Source organism: Thamnophis elegans, chromosome 1, assembly GCF_009769535.1.
Source record: "Thamnophis elegans isolate rThaEle1 chromosome 1, rThaEle1.pri, whole genome shotgun sequence".
In the NCBI taxonomy this organism is placed as follows: domain Eukaryota; kingdom Metazoa; phylum Chordata; class Lepidosauria; order Squamata; family Colubridae; genus Thamnophis; species Thamnophis elegans.
In genome coordinates, this window is record NC_045541.1 from 85837333 (window position 1) to 85858091 (window position 20759).

A 20759-nucleotide genomic window follows, 5' to 3' on the forward strand; every position below is an offset into this window, starting at 1 on the left:
ACTGCAAGAGCCTCAACAAGAAGCAACAAAGCCAACTGTGCAACTGAATGTTTGTTTGAAGTAACAAAATACAAAAAAAAATAATCACCCAAATGCCGACTTCATGCCACTTTATGTAATGGAAGGAAAGTGAAGAGGAAGATGAGCAGCAAAGTGGATAGACTCAGCTATACTAGTTAGAGTGCATGGCTGGAAGACCTGAAGGACTGGATTAGGTGATGAAGAAAATATGGCTGGCCACAATCAATAGTAACTTGATGGCACATAACACAGGTCTTAGCAACTTTTTCCAAAAGCACCAAAAACTGGTTCAATGACCGTGGGATTACTGTGCTTGATTGGCCTCTCCATTCTTCCTCCATACTCTTGGTTTCCAAATGAAATGCAAAAGTTGCTCTCATCAGAAAAGAGGGCTTTGGACCACTAAGCAACAGGACTTTGGACCACTGTGCTTCATTAAGACCAGGGCCAACGCAGCCGTCTATCAGGAGATTTTTGATCACTTCATGCTTCCTTCTGCAGACAAGATTTATGGGGATGCTGACTTCATTTTCCAGCTGCCCACACTGCCAAAAGCACCAAAACCTGGTTCAATGACTGTTGGATTACTGTGCTTGATTGGCCAGCAAACTCGCCTGACTTGAACCCCATTGACAATCTATGGGGCATTGCCAAGAGAAGGATGAGAGACATGAGATCGAACAATGCAGAAGAGCTGAAGGCCGCTATTGAAGCATCCTGATCTTCCATAACACCTCAGCAATGCCACAGGCTGATAGCTTCCATGCCACGCCGCATTGAGGCAGTAATTGCTGCAAAAGGGGCCCAAACCAAGTACTGAGTACATATGCATGCTTATACTTTTCAGAGGTCCGATATTGTTCTATGTACAATCCTTGTTTTATTGATTGCATGTAAAATTCTAATTTTCTGAGATGGTGGATTTGGGGTTTTTATGAGCTGTACACCATAATCATCACAATTATGACAAATCACGACTTGAACTATCTTGCTTTGCATGTAATGAGTCTATCTCATATATTAGTTTCACCTTTTAAGTTGCATTACTGAAATAAATGAACTTTTGCACGATATTCTAATTTTTTGAGTTTCTCCTTTATTAGATGCCTACATTTATAAAAGCGCTATATATTTATAGAAGCCTCTCCAAGGGCCTGTAATTGGTTTTTAGAATTATATATATGCTAAAAGCTGTTCTAAATCATCCAGTCCAAAATACCCACCTATATTTACAAAATGAGGTCCCTAAAGTTAATTAAATTTTATTCAGATCCATTTACTCTTCCCATGTTCATTTTTGCCAGAACAGCAAAGAACATATTTGTTTCAGTCTTTTCTAAGTCACATCTATATACATTTGGTAGTAGTACTAGGATCTATGATATGTTAACTTTGTAACTGCCACTTTTCTTTACAATACTTTAAATCATTAAAGCTAATTGCTCACATTTTTGTTCTTCCTTTGAAAGCCCTCAACTCCATTTTTATAACATATCGTCATTTTTAAAGATGGTTTCACTTCTCAGTGATACTTTCTGGTTCAAAGTTTAAGGATTTAATCTCATTTCCCCTGCACAATCTTTGAAAGAATTTAATTTGAGTAAAACACACCTACTTCATAATTTGATCATTACATATTTGATATAGCCCATATCACTTATTAAAGTTTTTAAAAACAATCTTTTATCATAACATTTACTGAAATGAGCTACCTTGATTTGTACAATATACAGGTACTAGGCTGCATTGTAAAACTCTTTTATTTCATTTGACATATCTGCAGTCCCACAGTTACAATCAAAATAAATTAACATTATTATATCTCCCATAAAATGTTGAAGAAATAATAAATGCACAGTAATCAATATTTCCTAACTACAGTAGAAACTTAGAAGCTCATAATTATAGCATGGTTATTCAAATTAAATGTTAAAATAAGGTAATCATTGCCAAAGTGAAAAACTCTTTGTCTGTTACAAATACCAACCTTTTCACGGTTCACTTTCTTCATTGCCCACTTTACGCCTGTTTCTTTGTGTGTTACTTCAATCACTACTCCAAAGCTGCCCTGTCCTAATTTCCTTCCAAAAGAATAAATTTGCTGCAGACATAGAGAATATGTAAGAAATAAATAAGAGGACAAAGTACAGAAGTAAGATAGTTAGAAGATAGTTCCAAGAAATCACCAAATGTATTAGGGAGATGATAAATATGCACAATTACATGTAGATGATGTTTTATGCATTAAGAAAAACAAAGTACAATGCAATAGAAGGGACAATAGAATTGAATGAATTAAAAAAGAAAAATAATTAGAATTCCTCATTTTTTTAAATGCTCACTATAAGCAGTTCCCCCCGTTTCCAATTTAATGCTTGGGGTGTTTAAAGTAATGTATTCTGATTTATATTCCTTTAAATCTAATGCCATTTTTGTTACCTGGTTATTTTTCTTTTTAAAAAAATGGATATAAATAAGCTTTTTTACTCCTAGCCTCATGTACAAATGCCCTGGACTTGCCCCTTTTTTATTCAGAAATGTTTGGCAGATTGACCTTTAGCCCCAGCTAACAGAATTATAGAACAGGAGAAATAATACCAAAAAAATGCAAAGCAACTAACTAGAAAAATCAGACTGCTAAAACAACAGTGTTGCTGGAAAATAAAATTCCATTATCAAAGATGTTTCCACTCTCATTTGCACTCTGATTCAGGTATTTTAGAGACACAGATTAACCCCTAACTGGTTTCAACTACTGTCAAAGTGTTGATGGCTGGTTAACTAAAAGAGTACAAATCTTTCCTTCATCACCAGTTAGTTAAAACTGAGCATTTTAAACTAAAAGCATTAACAGAAATTATCTTCCCAGGTATACCCGTTGGCACAACAGTTTTCTGAAACTCAATACTCTTCTTCCTATAAATCACCTTCAAGTTATGTTCTATGTTCATAATCAGTTTGTTTTTTTCTACAAAACTCAGTTGTCTAGCTTTCTGAATCCCAGCTCAAGGGCTACTCGTACAATCTTGGGTATTTTTTTTCTTTTCAATTTTTTTTAATCCTGCCTTTATTATTTTTATAAATAAATCAAGGTGGTGAATATACCTAATACTCCTTCCTCCCATTTTCCCCACCACAAAAACCGTGCTGAAAGAAGAGGACTGGTCCAAAGTTATCCATCTGGCTTTTATGTCTAAGATTCCTGAGTTCTAATTGGTGCCTTGATAACTGACCAAACTGGTTCTCTGACAAAAATTTGTCTTCCTCCTCTGGTTTTCAGAAAGATTTTTTTTTAAAAAGGCTGGGTTTTTTCACCCAATTTCATTTTTCTTGTCCCTGTTTTTGAAATTATAATCTCTTCATTCTCCCTTAAAGCCAACATGGTAGATCAGAAATGCAGTCCCAAAATTAATCCTTTATATTCCTGGGATGCCTGCAATAATAAGCTCTAATTTTGTGTAAAACAGTTGTGTATGTTACCCCAGAACTAAAAATTGTGTAAGAATGTTGTCTACTTGAGCAAGTTCATGTGGTCAACTCTGTTATCTTGAATAAATTATCCAAATTACTCACACCTAGTACCCTTAGTCCACCTAGTCCAGAATGCGGCCGCGCGAGCGATTGTGGGTGCACCTCGCTTCACCCACATAACACCTATCCTCCGCGAGCTGCACTGGCTACCTGTCGATCTCCGGGTGCGCTTCAAGGTGCTACTTGTCACCCATAAAGCCCTACATGGTAGTGGATCTGGGTACTTGAGAGACCGCCTACTGCCAATTACCTCCACGCGACCTATTAGATCTCATTGATTAGGCCTCCTCCGAGTTCCATCTGCCGGTCAATGCCGACTGGCAACTACGCAGAGGAGAGCCTTCTCGGTGGTAGCTCCGACCCTATGGAACGATCTCCCCGTGGAGATTCGTACCCTCACTACCCTCCAGACCTTCCGCACAGCCCTCAGAATCTGGCTATCCCGTCAGGCCTGGGGCTAAGACTGTAACCCGCCCGAATGGTATGAATGTTGTGGTTTTTTTAATTATGTATTGTCTTATATGTTAAAAAGTTTGTCTCCCCCTCCCTCTTGGATTGTGAGCCGCCCTGAGTCCCCCCAGGGAAAAGGGCGGCATATAAATAAACTTCTATCTATCTATCTAACCTTGTGTTTAAATAAAACATTCTGGTTTAAGCCAGTCCTGGTAAACAGAGCAGCATATCTTTTGAATCATAACTACAATGAGAGGAGGAAAGTCCCTAGAATATTTTTTTAGCTGCAATCATCTGATCGTTTGTGTGCCAGGTTGCTATAATTTCTCTGAGTACAAATAAGTAGTCTACACAAATATTTTGAAAATGTGTTCTAAATAGGGTAATGTAAGCTAGTCCAAAATCCATTTCATTTTGTTTAATATTGAGACTGATGATTTCTGGAGTATTCAATAGCTTGTACATGACTTTAGATATTTCCATATTATGGTTTTAAACTTTTTTTAAACCTACTCAATCCTAAACCATTCTCTTTATCAAATCATACTTTAAAAGTTACAACAACATTTCACAAGGATACTGAATTACAAACCTGAATAGCTGCTCCATCATCTATTCGTGTATGTGGGATTTTGCATTCCGCAATATTGCCACGAATGCCTGGGGTAACAAGTATTTTTTTGTGAACGTCTGTTAAGTCTGCCTTTGACATCTTTAGGAACATAAAAAGAAAAGCATGAAATTAAAACACAAGCCATTGTTTAAAGACTATATACTGTTTGAAATAGCTTCAAGCAAATGAGATACATTTTATGTAACTTATTACAAATAAAGAAAATATATGAAGTGGGACGGGAACTAAAAAAGACAAACTTAACTGGCTTAAAAGAACACTTCAGTATAAATCTATCTTATGTAATAGAAAAAATATTCTTGCAACATATTATATCGGAACTGAGCTTCCTTCTCCATACCCTTTCGATCAATTTAACTATGGAAATTTAAATTAATTCACATTTTGTGAAATGTTCTGTTTCAATTAATGGTTAAAATTGAAATATATTCAAAATCAACTGAATTCGAAATTGAATCAATCTGATTCATACGTATCCAGGAGAGGATCACAGCAATATTCCTCCAAAGGATCTGACCTCTCCTGAAGTTGTATACATATGGGATTTAGGGATGCATAGGAATCCACAGCCAGTTTATTTTCAAAAATAAAAAAATGATACACTGAGCTTTTGGGGAGAAATATAAGAAGAATGCAAAGCATCTCTTCAGAACAAAGATGAGGAAGGGCAAGAGACAGCTCTGTAATTTCAATTTCTATATTTTACTGGGCTCTCCAGCTGCAGTGCTATTAGTTATTTTTCTTTTCTAAAACTTGAATATTAAAACAGATTGGTCTTGGAGAGATTTAGGGTAGCATAATATTTGCTGTTTATTTGGAAAATGTCATACTATATGTCCAAATGGGGAGACACTAGGTCATACTGTTTAATTCTCTTGGCAATCACAAAAATACAGCAAAATTTGCAAAAAATGTACCTGTATATGAAATTACATTTTTTTCAAGAAATTAGTTTCAAGAATATGTGCTATAGAATCAACAGTGACACACTTTTCACATTTCATCATAAAAACATGTGATGAGTCATGCTTTCTACAGATTACAGAAATTATAGATTTGAAAAGGTTGGATTGAAGCTAATTGCTGGAATCAAGAAATAAAATACACAAATAAATCTATGGTGTCGAAAATTTGAATGACAATGTTGTGAAAACTGTCTTTTAAAAAACAAGATACTCAAAAACCAAGGTAATATTTGCATCGATGACATATCCTTCTTTTGCCAGTCATCTGGTAACTCGTCATATGATTCAGAAATTTTCCATTCCTGTCATAATTTCTCAATTCCATTTTCTATCCCAGATATTGGTTATTCGTGGCATGTTCAAATATGATTTATATCATTGTATAAAGCTTTGCCTCTTCATTTTAAGAGAGCCTCTTTAAATAAACTAATTTACAGGAAGAAATAAATTACCCTTTTTTCTGCAATTTTTGCCTTAGCTCTATTCTTAACTGCACACTTCTAACAATATTATGATAGGAGAAAAATACAATTCTACCAGCCCAAAAGAAAAAAAAACCCTCACTATACTGGATTAAAATGAAGTAAAAGGCCTTTTAATTTTTTTCTTTACCTTGGAATAAGAGGAGTCTCTTATAAAATCAGTGCAGTCATTCATTACTTATTTCAAAATATTTGTATTTCATCCATTACTAAAATATTTGTATATCACCATTCTACTCTACTAAAAACAACTATAAACATAAAATTTGTTTATGTCAATGCATTAAAATATATAATTAATTCACATGATTTAAATCATATATAATTAAATCATATAACATTTAAGTATATCATTAATCTGTAAAAACATCAACATGAGAAAGCAAAAATATAAAGGCGACTAAGGTATCTCTCAACTTTAAATGCCTAGGGGAAAAAATACCCTACTCCAAATCTTGGATAACCTATTGTATTGCCTACATTTGCTCAAAACAATGTTTGAGAATAAAATATATCTAACATACCATGAGGACAAACAGAAATTCACTGGTTCCACTTTCTAGAACCAATTCTGTACATAGAATCATATACCTCCATGTCCTTAATACCAATTTTAAAACCTATTCAGCAAGTTACCAGAATTGATTGTATCCTTCTCTGAAGGAGATTACAGAGAATGAATAGGATTTCACTCTCTAATCTCTTTTCCTCTGATTGGAGATGTCATCCATTCAGGCCTTCTGTTATATTTTTGCCAAAATGGAACAATTAAAATTGGGGAAGTGAATCCAAAATGAGTTATCTAATGTAATCTGCTGTTTATTATTTATTTCACTGAGTTGCTTCCTATCTTACAAGTAGGGATATAAATACAGAGGATTCTATATAAATAAGTAAGGGAAAAGGAAACCAGTGCTCTAAAATGGCTGCAAATGTATTTGTAATAAATATGTCCTGTCTTGATCAAACTCAAAACATTACACATGCTTGAAAGCAAATCCTTAAGTTAGTTATTTTCCACATAGGAGTAACTTAAGAGTACAGCTACACCTGACAGATTGTTGTTGCTGAATGCTAGGAATTCCATTCCGACCTGTAGTGACATTAACAAGACATTAGAAGAATTTTTCCAGAAACTGGGTCACTATCTGAATATAGGAAGTCAGACCCTGTCAGAAGAAAGAACAGATGGGGAAAGGGCAACAGAATAGACTGCAGACAGTCCTCAGTTACAATTACTGTGATAAATGAAGCATTCATTTAAAGATTACTAAAGAGAACGGGTAAATATTGAGTCAGTAACTAGGAGTTTGCAATTGATATATGATGCAATATCCATAGCTAGATTTCTCAGCACTCAAATGCATATAAAACCCAACCCCATTTCAAAAGGAAGCTCCATCCAAGATTTGAGCAGGATACATTTTTCAGGAAAAATCACTGCTGTTTTACACAGGGCAAGGGGTCTGATCCTGACATATTTGTCTGGGTTTGTGGGTGAGAATTTGTAGATGGAAAGTGTCACATATATGGTATATATATTTCTGCAAATAGAAAATAATTTCAAAGTAAATCAGTGCAGAGCATAGGGAGTCAAGAAAATGTCTAAATTTTGTTTGCTTACATCTTCTAAAGAAGATACTTGTTTTCTTGAGGGGCCTTCTTCAGGTTCTAAATTCTCATTTGCTTTATCAGTTGTTACATCTGAGGTTTCTACTACAGTTACTCCAGAGGACACAGAATCCTTTTTGCAATAGGGACAAGAATATACACTATTGCTTGGTTGAAATGTTGCAGAGCACTTGAGGCATTTTACATCCTTCTCTTCTTTATTGAGATCCGCCATTTATTTGATTGTATGGATCCTGCTGTGCAAATTAAATAGTAGCACAAAGATTGGAACCTCTCTATGCACTGTTGAAGGAAGCAGAACAAGAAGGTGAGAAAATATATGGTGGCATAAAATTTGTAGTGACTAGCAACCAACAACAATATTGTAACAAAGACACTGTACCTTGATATTTACAGATAATTTGGAGAAGTGAAAGTCAAAAACATCATTGTAAAAATATTTTTCCAGAAAGCAAATTCCAACAAAGAATTATGGGAATTTTCCCATGTATTAAAAATACAATCACAAAAAATGGACCTATAAAACTATTCCTATAAGTAAGAAAGTTAAATCATCATTATCACCTCCACTATGACTCTATAGTAAGAGAGTACAAAGTAAAATTCAACAAGAAACTTACTGAGTTCTACAAAAACAGAAAGAACTGTTGGTCTTGATATATTCAGTTTACAAAGCAGAAAAATAGCACTGTGTTTTTTATGATCTACTAATAGTTTAGTTTAGCTTTTCAATTTATTGTATATAATCACTCATTTCATTATCCAGTTTTGGATGTCCAACAACATATAAAAACAATACAATAAGCGTAATAAAGTCACAATAAATGTGATAACCAGATTTGGGGCAAATCTAATCTCAGGGCTAATAGTGTTCCAAAGTGTAAGTGCTTCAACAGAAAAGGTATGCTTTCTGAATCCAGCAAGATGAATTGTTTAAGCAGTGGAACGCATACAATGCCCCTCCCACCAGACCAAATAGGGCAAATAGAAACAACTGGGGAGAGGCAGTCCTACCAATATTACAGATTTATGCCATGAAAGGCTTTATAAATGACCACGAGGACCTCAAATTGCATCCTTAATCACAATGGAATGGAATCCAGTGCAGCTCATAGAGCAGGGATATAATGTAGCCCGAGCATGTAAAGATGAAGTGAGGAACGTTAAGGCTCACAATGAAGAAAGGCTTGCCACAAAAGTAAAAAATAACAAAAAAAAGCTTCTTCCAACATGTTAAAAACAAGAAAAAGGTTAAGAAAACATTTGGTCCATTGCTGGGAGAAAGTGGCAAGAAGGTGACAAGCAACAGGGAGAAAGCAAAATTATTTAACTCATGTTTTGCATCTGTCTTTACACAAAGGGATAAAACAGTCCAACCTATCAAAAACAGCACCACAAAAATCAGATTAGGAACACAAGTTGAAACAGGGAAGAAAATGGTAAGTGAACACCTGTCTACCCTAGATGAGTTGAAATCACCAGGACCGGACGGATTGCACCCCAGGGTTCTTAAGAAACTGGCAGACAAGATCTCAGAACCACTGAACTATATCTTTCAGAGATCCTGGAGCACCGGGAACTACCAGAGGACTGGAAAAGAGCTGATGTGGTTCCCATCTTCAAAAAAGGGGGGAAAAACAGATCCAGGAAACTACAGACCTATTAGCCTAACCTCAATACCAGGAAAGATTCTGGAAAAGATAATCAAGCAACGAATTAGTGAACGCCTAGAAGCAAACAAAGTAATAGCCAAAAACCAACACATGGGTTTGTCAAAAACAGATCATGCCAGACTAATCTTATTGCATTCTTTGATAATGTGACAAAATTAGTGAACCAGAGGAATGCTGTCGATATAGTTTACTAGGACTTCAGTAAGGCATTTGATAAGGTAGACCATAACCTACTACTAGAAGACCATAACTTACTAAGTAGAAGAATGTGGGTTAGACAGCATTACCACCAGATGGATTCGTAACTGGCTGACCAACCATACTCAACATGTACTCCTCATTGGAACTGTATCTTCATGGAGGGAGGTATGCAGTGGAGTACCCCAAGGCTCTGTTTTGGGCCCAGTACTCTTCAACATCTTCATCGATGATTTGAATGAGGGAATAAATGGGGAACTCATCAAATTTGCAGATGACACCAAGCTGGCAGGAATAGCCAATACTCCAGAAGATAGGCTCAAGATATAGAAGGATGTTGACAAACTTGAACATTGGGCACTATCTAATAAAATGAAATTCAATGGTGAAGAGAGTAAGGTTCTACATTTAGCCAACAAAAACGAAATGCACAGGTACAGTATAGGTGGTATCTTGCTCAATAATGGTAACTGTAAGAGGGATCTTGAAGTCCTAGTGGACAACCATTTAAATATGAGCCAGTAGTGTGCAGCAGCTGCCAAAAAAGCCAACACAGTTCTAGGCTGCATAAACAGAGGGATAGAATCAAGATCACATGAAGTGTTAACACCACTTTATAATGCCTTGGTAAGACCACACTTGGAATGCTGCATTCCGTTTTGAGCACCATGATGTAGAAAAGATGTGGAGACTCTAGAAAGAGTGCAGAGAAGAGCAACAAAGATGATTAGGGGACTGGAGACTAAAACATATGAAGAAGGGTTGCAGGAACTGAATATGTCTAGTTTAATGAAAAGAAGGACTAGGGGAGACGTGATAGCAGTGTTCCAATATCTCAGGGGTTGCCACAAAGAAGAGCGAGTCAAACTATTCTCCAAGGTACCTGAGGGTAGAACAAGAAGCAATGGGTGGAAACTAATCAAGGAGAGAAGCAAATTAGAACTGAGGAGAAATTTCCTGACAGAACAATTAATCAGTGGAACAGCTCCAACACTGGAAGTCTTTAAGAAGATGTTGGATAACCATTTGTCTGGAACGGTATAGCGTTTCCTGCCTAGGCAGGGGGTTGGACTAGAAGACCTCCAAGGTCCCTTCCAACTTTGCTATTGTATTGTATTAATGTAATAAATCAGGGATCAGCAATCCCTAGGTCACGGCAAAGTACCAGGCTACAGCCTATTGGGAACCAGGCCACACAAGTGGTGGGTAAGCATGCACATGTGTGAAACTACATTTGTGCAAGTGACTCACCCACACGAAACTATTCCCTTCCCCACTGTGGCTGCTGGTCCACAGAGCCAGAAAGGTTGGAGACCAATGTACTAAAGCAGGGCATACCAGCCCACTCCTTGCACAGCCCAGTTCCCTTATTTCCTCCTCCCACCAAGCCGGGCCACCAAGCTGCAAAGATTGGGGACCACCGAACTAAAGTGGATCAGCCCCATGTACAGTGCATTGCAGTAATCCATTCAAGATGTGATCAAGTGATGAATGACCATAGGAAATTTGTTCTGGTCCTGGAAAGAGCACAATAAGTGAATAAAATGAAGTTATGTAAAAGCCTTCCTGATCATGGTTGCCACCTGATGCTCAAGCAGAAGCTGTTATTGTAGATTAACTGGTATTTAGTAGCAGCAATAGCATTCAAAACTCAGGGGCTCTGAAAATCTAATGGTTTGAAAATGAGACTGAATACAGGAGGCCAGAACCAGTATAATACATAGAGGCCATTTTTTACCCAAGTATGGCCTGGTCCCTGTCTCCCCTACCCATAATCAGAATGATGTTCCAGCCTGTCCCTAATCTGCTCCCCAAATCTCCTCCTCCATGCTAGCCATGATAACCATCCATTATTAGAAAAGAAGTAGTTAATGTATTGTAAAAAAATCTTACCTCATAAAGTGAGGCCCATGATGAAATGGGCAATATTGTCATGGAAAGGAATAGTAGCAATACCGGATAGATAGAAATCACTGAATGCCACTGAATGTCAAAAGTACAGATTCGATCCCTTTAATGTTCATGAGCTATCTAAAAAGACAATAAAATCGCAAGAAATCAAAACCAAGTTATGAATAATTAAAGATGTGTTTGATAAGGATGTATCAGTTGGTAGAACTTGAAATCTTGGATAAAATTTGAAACCCTGCCTTTGGATCTCATTTCATTTTATTTAAGACAATGCTTGTCAGACCATATATAATTCTATTTGTTTTGAAAACATAGTTCTTTAATGCTTCATTCTATACCACAAATTGCTTGTCTTGAACAAGAGTCATGGGTCTTTGGCAAGTTCAGCATCCCCTGTAGTTCCAAAAACAGTTCTTAAACCCTAAATTACTGAAAGATTGAAGTTACTAAATAAAGTTCACAAACACTCCATAATACATCATGGCTCTATTAGTATAATCAATATACAGTGTAATGGCAATTCAGTTTTGAAACAACAAATTAAACTTTGCTGCTGCAGAACCAAAGAGATCAATCTTTCTGTTTCAATACTGGAGAATTTAAGATTGAAAATGATTTTGTAACCTCAATCCAACAGTTTAAATCTGAATAGTTTCTTTTTAACAAAGCAAAACTATCTTCTTCACTATATTCTAACCCAAAGAACCAAGAATTCTTAATAAACTAAAACTTTTGGTAAATAATTTATATCACGTTAACAATTTTAAACATATTTTTCTGTGTAAAATCACATTAATAATAATTGGAATAACAACACAAAATAGGACTACAGTATTAGCAAGCAAGCCCAAATCATATGTATCAAAGTTCATTCCATATTTCATGCAAATGGACATTTTCTACCCTAGCAATACTTACAGTATTTAAAACATATCAGATGGCTTAGGATTTTCCAAATCCATTTAGGAAAAGTCAGAAGTAAAATATGTAAAATATGTTTTAATTGAATATATTGACATTTAACAGCTTTATGACAGCTTTTAGTGCCCACCTCTTTTTTTGCTTCTCCAGTTTTCATTTGTAAGGAAAACAAATAGAATCATTTACTATATAAGGGGGAAAAAGATATTCCACACTTTAAACTTTACTTCACTCAATACTTAATATAATGTTCAGGATACACCAAGCACAACACAGAAATCAGTTGTCCATGACATATGATACAGTCATTTATTTAATGGTCAACTGTGCAAAATGAGAGTATGTTTTGTCTACCACACAGGTACCAAGAAATAATTAACTTAAGGAACTTCTTAAAATTTTTAATGTTAACAAACCATATCAAATGGTCATTCTTTTGCTCTTCTTGTTTCATAATCTATTTGAAAGCATTCCTAACATACCAAAAAAGGACAAGGCAACATAATTAAACATAAGACTAATAATAAACAAAAGTAAGGGAAAACTTTATTATTATTCTTTCTAAACTAACAAAAGCTTTCAATATTCAAAATGAAAATAACAAGGAAATCTTAGTTGGACTTGAATGCTATAGGAAGTCCATTGTGAGCTAAAGAATTGGTGTCATGTTATTCATTTCTAAAAGCAATAATTGCATATTAATAAAATAGCTCAAGCCAATACGGTGTAATTGTAGCTTTATTTCTACTAAGAAAAGTTAAAAGCCTTTTATTATATATTCACACGAAGGCATTCTTTGCCTATTTAAGTGTTGTATTTAGGAATATTTTGGGCTTGTGGTTATAGACTAAAGGCATAATTGACACAATTGTATTAGAAGACAGGTAACATTTGTTCAATTTATATACTTTTATTTTTATCAAAATATATATAATCAAAAATTCTCCACTGGCATTGAATTATTTTATTTTAGCTCATTAATACTAATTTATTAAAAATGTATCCCCCCCCTCCACTCCAATTTTTTCACTAGAATAATACAGACTACATCATTATCTGAATGGTGGTATGAAATTTTCTAAAATGTTCTAAAATGGCATTTTTTTGTCTCCCCATGTCCAGCTCATATTGAAGTGTGAAGAAGGTGAAAATAATGTGTTTAGTCCTCTCTGCTGGCCTCCATCAAAAGTAAAGAGCACTGATCAGAAGAGTAGAAGAGCAATGATTCCGTGGGTTGATCCTAACCAATGTAGAGAGCAGAGGGAATGGCTTTGAAGAACAAGAGGAAGGGGGCCCACCAAGATAACAGTCTGATAAGAGAGTTTGGGACAGGATTGTCCTTGAATAAAACCTCAGAAAACTCCTTCCCTAGTACTCACAAAGATAAAGGGAGGAGGGAAAAGCACACTCAGACTTAGAAGATTTTGTTATAATAAAATAAAACTGGCCTACATAACATTGAATTCTTACTCTGATCTATCCTGAAGGGCTGACAGAAAATATATCCAATTCAAAGCCTTTTTATTCCCTCTGCAGATGACTAATATAGAAAGTATAAGCTGAATCACAATTAGCAAGATTGTCCCTGATACAGTGCCATACTGGGCTTTATAGGTAATTATCAATACCTTGAATTGAGTCTAGAAGCCTACTGTCACTAGCCAAAGCAGTGACTTTAAAATGTTAGAACACTACTATTACAGGTTTCCTCAACCAATTGAAGCCTTGTCACTGAATAAACATTATTTTTTAAATATTTGGATCTTTGTTGTCATACAGATATTCTCTCTCTCTATTATTATCGTATTTTTTGGAGTATAAGACACACCGGAATATAAGACGCACCTTAATTTTTGTAGAGGAAAACCAGAAAAAAAGTTTCTGGCTTTGCCTGCCAGAATCCATCAGTATTAATCTGGCTAGCGTCCTTGCAGCAAACAGCCAGGTCAGCTTCAGCACATTATTGCAGCCTGATTCAGCAGGAGCAGCTGGGAATGGGAGATGGGTCTGGCCAGGAGGAACACATGCCCCGTTTTTGCAATTGGTGAAGAAAAAGAGTGTTTTTCAGAGCGCGGCGATCTTGGCTGCCTGGAACCGAGAAGGGGTAGGTGAAGAGGGCACTGTATGAGAGATGTAAGGCAAGGTGGCTCACCACTTGGCCTCCCACTTCTTCAGACAACCCAGGTGGAGGGCGGGCGGTTTCTACTCCTGGCCCGGGAGACAGATCTGGCCAAGAGGAATACACACCCCATTTTTGCAATCAGGGAGGAAAAAGACCATTTCAGGCGGTAGGCGGTTCCAGGCTGCAGGGATTGTGGTGCAGCCTGGAACTACTCACCACCTGAAATGCTCTTTTTCCTCCTCGATTGCAAAAACAGGGTGTGCATTTCTTCTGGCCAGATCTGTCTTCCAGGCCAGGATCAGAAGCTGACCGCCCTCCAAGTGGGCTGTCTGAAGAAGCGGGAGACCAAGTGGTGAGCTACTTTGTCATGCCTCCTGCGTAGCGCCCGCTTCACCTGCCTTTTCTTCAGATGAACCAGGTGGTGACATTCAAAGTATAAGACACAACCAGATTTTCACCATCTTTTTGGGGGGCAAACTGTGTGCCTTATACTCCAAAAAATATGGTATATTTCAGTTTGCCATTGCTTTCCTTCCTAGGTTTAATCTGCTCTTTGTATCTGCACCATACAGGTCTCAGGCAGTGCTTTTAAATTTCTGTTTTCATCTCTGTGCACAACACCTCTCTAGTATGTACTTTCTAGGTGAAAGTGAAAAGATTCCATTGTTTTAAGAAATCTATTTAAAGCAAATATGATTTTATAAAGTACTTATACTTCCCCTCTGTTTGTTATTCTGAAGTATACTTATTTCTTACCTGACACTGAAAGTCTATGTGCAGCCATTATATTGTGTGTTCTTTTTTGTTGCCTAACCTTTCATTTTCTGGCTTACTTTGTCTCTCGTAGTCTGAAACCACTGCCTAGATCTGAAAGCCACTTAGATCTTTTTCTTGGAAATTTTTGCAGGGTATTTTATTTTCTGTTTTGAATTACACAATGGCTCTTACAGCTTCTCAGAGCTTCTCAAGTTATCTTTCACATTAGTTACACCAAGTAAGTCTTTCCCTTACATTGATTTTATTGTTTGGGTATATGTCCTCCAGGTCAAATCCCGCTAGCAGACATACTTCAATTTTCTAAGTGTAATCTGTATATTTGACCTCTATAGCTCATGTCTATTCTGTTCTGTATTTTGACTGTCCCAGCTAACTAGATTGCACTTCTATATTGTTTATTTCCAATGATGTGGTCAATTTGATTTCAATTTTCACATTATATCCACTAAATCCAATACAAAGGATCCTGGGTTTATTTACTGGGTTACTGATAAGCACGTACTTAGCAATTTTTTTACTACCATTCTATTCCTTCTTAGTTTTCATGTCCTGAAGAATATATTATATACTCATCTAATTTAAAATGCCCCCCTTTTGGCAGCATTGTTCACTTACTCCTAATTTATCCTAATGTACTTCACTTCTACTTTAACCATTTCAATGTTTTCTTGGTGTATATTTCTCTCATTCTATGTATCAATTATGTGTGTCCCTGGATAGTGTGATATTCTTCTTTTAATAAGGGCACCATAAACAACCAGACTTCCTTGAGATTTTGATCTGGTTATATCAGAACTACTATTTATTTCCCAACAACATAGAAGGGTCTTCTGACTTGCAGATCCAGAATCTTGTATTCAAAATGTTTCGGTCATTTTATCCAGTTCTCTTGGCAACAATAAAGATTCTAACTCCAAGGTTAACTTCAGACCCACAATCAAGTAAGCAACACCCCAATCAAGAAACTGCCAAAGAGCCATCTGTAAACAGTCCAACCAAAGAATCTCTAGGACCCCACCACCACCACACACACACACACAGACAGGCAAGGCACCAGAATATAAACTGACAGCAAACATCACTCCTTACTAGCACTGATGATGTTACCTAGTTAGGGTAATGAAATGTCTGCAAGAAAACAAGCAAGCTCAGAGAGCACCAAGGACCTTTCAACAATAAATTGCAATTGATTTTTGCAGTAATCCTTCTGCAAATGTGCATAGCTCCCTCCTCTCATTCTCTGTTGAGGATTATGCCTTGCTTCGCCTATCCCCTTTCGACTTTAATGGTAAAGTTGACCTCTCACTCCAGCCTGTGTTGCTCTCAGTATTTACTGAAGCTTCTCTGACCTCCCATCTCAAAGCCCAATCCCAGAGGAAAGAAAATTATGTTTAACAGCTAAAAACTAGAAAATGTAATTCTAGCTCAACATTAAATACATGGTAGGGCTCTGTTACAAAATAGAACTGTTTTTTAAAAGAAAAAGAAAAACAGTATACTCATTTAAACATAATTATGCTTAATGTTATATGAAATGGAAGCAAATGGCTGGAAAAATTAAGTAAAGAATTAAGTAGAGAAAAATACTATTTAAATACATACATGAAAATAAAATACAACCATTTATTTTCTTTTGCTTATGGTATTCTATTATTTACATTGGATCATATTTTTCTTAAGTGAACATTTATATGATATAAATTCTAGAATAAGTCCACTGAAACCAATATTCTAAGTTTAAGGAATCTCTGGCTCAGTGTGATTAAAAGCAATAGAGCACATCATTTGATGATACTACTTCTCAAGAAAAGGCAATAAGCCTCAGGCACGCTATTATTTGATTACACAATTTCATTGACAGGTTGAAAAGCTTAAAAGGTAACTGAGAAATGAGCAAGATTTCATTTTCTCAGGGAAAAGGTTCATTTCCTTGTTTGAAAGGCCATCACCATGTCATTTTCCAATGCTTAAAAATCCTCTTTCTTTGTTATGTGAAGCCTGGCTAGAAAATTTGTGTTCTAATCTTTTCATCTAAAAGATTTCTAGCCAGTTATGGTTGAAGGGTTTTTTTTTCACAATACACAAAATCATTTCCAAGTATTGATGGTTTTTTAGAAGTTTTATAATATTTATCTGCATATTTGGGGAAATCTATAATCTTACATTTATTTTTCCTATATCTCTCTTTTTTCAAGTCTATTTTTATAAAGAATTAAATCCAAAGTTCACATTCTTTATTTAGAAGAGCTCTTTTGATCAATGTGTGGTCAAACAGAGCAATAGTGCTACAAGGAAAAGGTAAGCACTGCCACTTCTCTCATTTTGCAACTGCTTGCATCCTCTAAAAAAAATTACGCCAAGAATCCCTCAGACTTCCTCAGCAGATTTTTAGACAGCTCAAGCCTCAGAAAGGGTGAAAATAAGCAAAATAACTCTCATTGGTCTTCTACTGGCAGGACACTAAACAGAGGTAAGCTAGTACAAGTAGTCCTCGATTTACAACCACAATTGAGCCCAACTTTTACATTGCTAAGTGAAATATTTGTTAAGTGAGTTTTGCCCCATTTTATGACCTTTTTTGCCACTATTGTTAAGTGAATCATTGCAATTGTTAAGTTAGTAACACGGTTGTTAAGTGAATCTGGCTTCCCCATTGACTTTGCTTGTCAGAAGGTTGTAAAAGCTGATCACATGACCCCAAGGCATTACAACCATCATAAATATGAACCAGTTTCCAAGCATCTGAATTTTGATCACGTGATAATGAGGATATTACAGCAGTCATAAGTGTGAAAAACTGTCATACATCATTTTTTCAGAGCCATTGTAACTTTGAAACTGTAAAGAAAATTGAAGCATGCAGTATAGATGCAATCCAGTATTTCTATATAGAAATTGAATAGGGTGGAGTGGAGTGGAGTGAATATATTCCATAGTCCATTCAAGTATATAGAATAGACTGGCCTACACTAGAATATCACAGGGCTGAAAGGCACTTCAAGTTCTTCTAGTCCAATCCCCTGCCCAACATACGAGACCTTACAATATCTCAGAGAAATGGTTGACTAATTTTTTCTTGTAAACCTCCAGTGATGGAGCAGCCACATTTCTGGTAGGCAACTTGTTCCATTGATTACGTGTTCTTACTGTCAGGAAATTTCTCCTTAGTTCCAGGTTGGATCTCTCTTTGACTGGCTTCCCCTACTTCTTGTTCTACACTTAGGTCCTTTAGAGAATAAGTCAACCCACTCTTCTCTATGACAACACCTCAAGTACCAAGAGACAACTATCATATCACGCCTAAACCGTCTTTCCATTGGGCTAACCATACCAAGTTCCTTTAACTGTACAGTTTAGCCTTCAGACCCCTTATCATGTTTGTTACTCTTCTGTCCACTCTTTCTAGGGCCTCATCTTTTTTGTAACTTGGTGACCAGAACTGGACGCAATATTCCAAGTGTGGCATCACTAGTACAGTATAAAGCAGTACTATCACTTCTTATGATCTTGATGCTATCCCTTTATTGATGTAGCCTAACACTGCATTCGCGTTTTTGCCAGTTGCAGCACACTGCTGGCTCATAGTCAAGTGGTGGTCCACTACGACACCTAGATCCCTCTCACAGTTACTATTGCTGAGCCAGGGACTGCCTATTTTATACCTATGCCTTAAGTTTTTCCTGTCTAAGGATCAATTTATATCTACTTTCCAGGATAATTATTGACACTTGGATCCTCAGAATAGAAGTTAAACTTAAATATATAAATAATTGCAAAGATTCTGCCATATGAATCAGTCACTATATACTCTCACCTATTTTCACCACTTTCTATAATACGGTATGCATAAAATGAGATATTCTAAATCCTACTTTTTTTAAAAAAATCTCATCAATTTGGGAAACACAAAATTTGAATTAAAAAATAAAAACAATCAGCATATCAGAATATGTTAGAAGGAAATTATAGCCCAACACATCCAGAGGGCCCCATGCTAGTAAAAGTCTACATCTGAGTTCTCATATCCCCCGTTCCAGACAAATAGCCACCCAAGTCAAAAAGTCATTGCTTGCCTAAAAGCAAGACTTATTTACTTTAAGCAGTGTAGTAAACTCTAAATCAAATAACTGAACTGAAAAGATATACCGTCCTGACTGAAAAGGAATGACATACAGCCTGATTCATAAGGGAAGGCTCTGAGACAAAGCTGTTTGTCAATTCCAATGACAAACTGCAGCGGCCATACTTTTATCTCCATTTACAATCAATTTGGAATAAAAATACTACATTCTGGACTGAGGATCAGAAGGTAAAGTATGCATCTTGATTTTTTTTGTACAGAACAGAAATTTACTTTCTCAAATATTTATATTTACAGTCTCATCTGCAATCTTGTAAAAAAAAAAATGTATGAAAAAAGATAGAACTGCTCCCACTAAGACCAGTTCCAAACAGATGTTACCCGACTTAAATCTGTGTAAATTTATCTTTTAGCATATGCTACATGATGGTAATTTGAAAAAAACTTACTTTAAATAGAAGTCCTAATGTACAGTATTTAGAATAAGCAGGTCTGAAGTCTGCAACCTTAACCTACAAATATATGACATACACTTGCAGAAATTGAAATTAGATATACCAGTATGTGCTAGTTGTTTTCATATTAGTAGTCTACAAACTACAAAGTTTACCCACTTCGAACAGCAGAATGTAGTATCTAGGAATTGAGGCAGTGAGAAATACATTCTTAAAATAAACATGTGGATTAGATGTGTGTTAGCATTTATTTAAATCATATACTGATATTCTACATGCAAATTAAAGTCAATTACTGCTATTAATGCAATTAAGAACTGTGCAAGTGGCTTTTCAGAGTAATTTGCAAGAACAGTTGGAGTGGGGGCAAATCCAAACTACAATCCTGGGGATTGATTGATTGATTATTTCATGTTTCTAAACCGCCCATTTCCCTCAAAGAGAATTTAGATTTCCTACACAGAGGCATACATGGTGATCCTATTGCAGGGTGACTTCCCTTATCTGCTATTCCACTATTTCCTGTCTGTAATGTTAAAAAAAGTCTTATATAAATTCCTCACGACTACATTATAATTCCAAACCAGAAATTGTTGTTTACCTTTTACTTTGATGTAGTGTTTAATCTGTTTCTCAGTTTAGTAGAACTTTGTTTTCTATAGAAAATTATCTCCAGTATTCTTATTCACTTCACTATGTATCTTTTTAGGAAGGAAGAAGCAATATATAAAAGGTGAAAGAAGATTGTCAGGAGCTGTGATTATCTTTTTCTATGAGTGGCGAGCATAAAGTTTTATTTATACAAGTACATGGACATCAATTTACTGATGTCATTAACTATCTTTATTCTTCCAAATATATAATGTTTTTTAACAGAAAGGTCTAGTTTGTTTCTAAAGAATA

General features: G+C 35.9%; 1 protein-coding gene across 1 annotated transcript in view; it reads right to left on the reverse strand.

Annotated features, from left to right (window-relative positions):
- The window catches only part of STK33 (serine/threonine kinase 33), a 55996-nt gene that overhangs the window by 18516 nt on the left and 16721 nt on the right, over positions 1 to 20759 (reverse strand). The window contains exons 3-6 of the mRNA XM_032229101.1: positions 11483 to 11620; positions 7711 to 8000; positions 4598 to 4717; positions 2009 to 2122 (exon numbers count right to left, since the gene is read on the reverse strand). Coding sequence (XP_032084992.1) covers positions 2009 to 2122; positions 4598 to 4717; positions 7711 to 7932 — 456 coding nt within the window. The 5' untranslated portion in view covers positions 7933 to 8000; positions 11483 to 11620. The remainder of the gene's footprint in view (positions 1 to 2008; positions 2123 to 4597; positions 4718 to 7710; positions 8001 to 11482; positions 11621 to 20759) is intronic.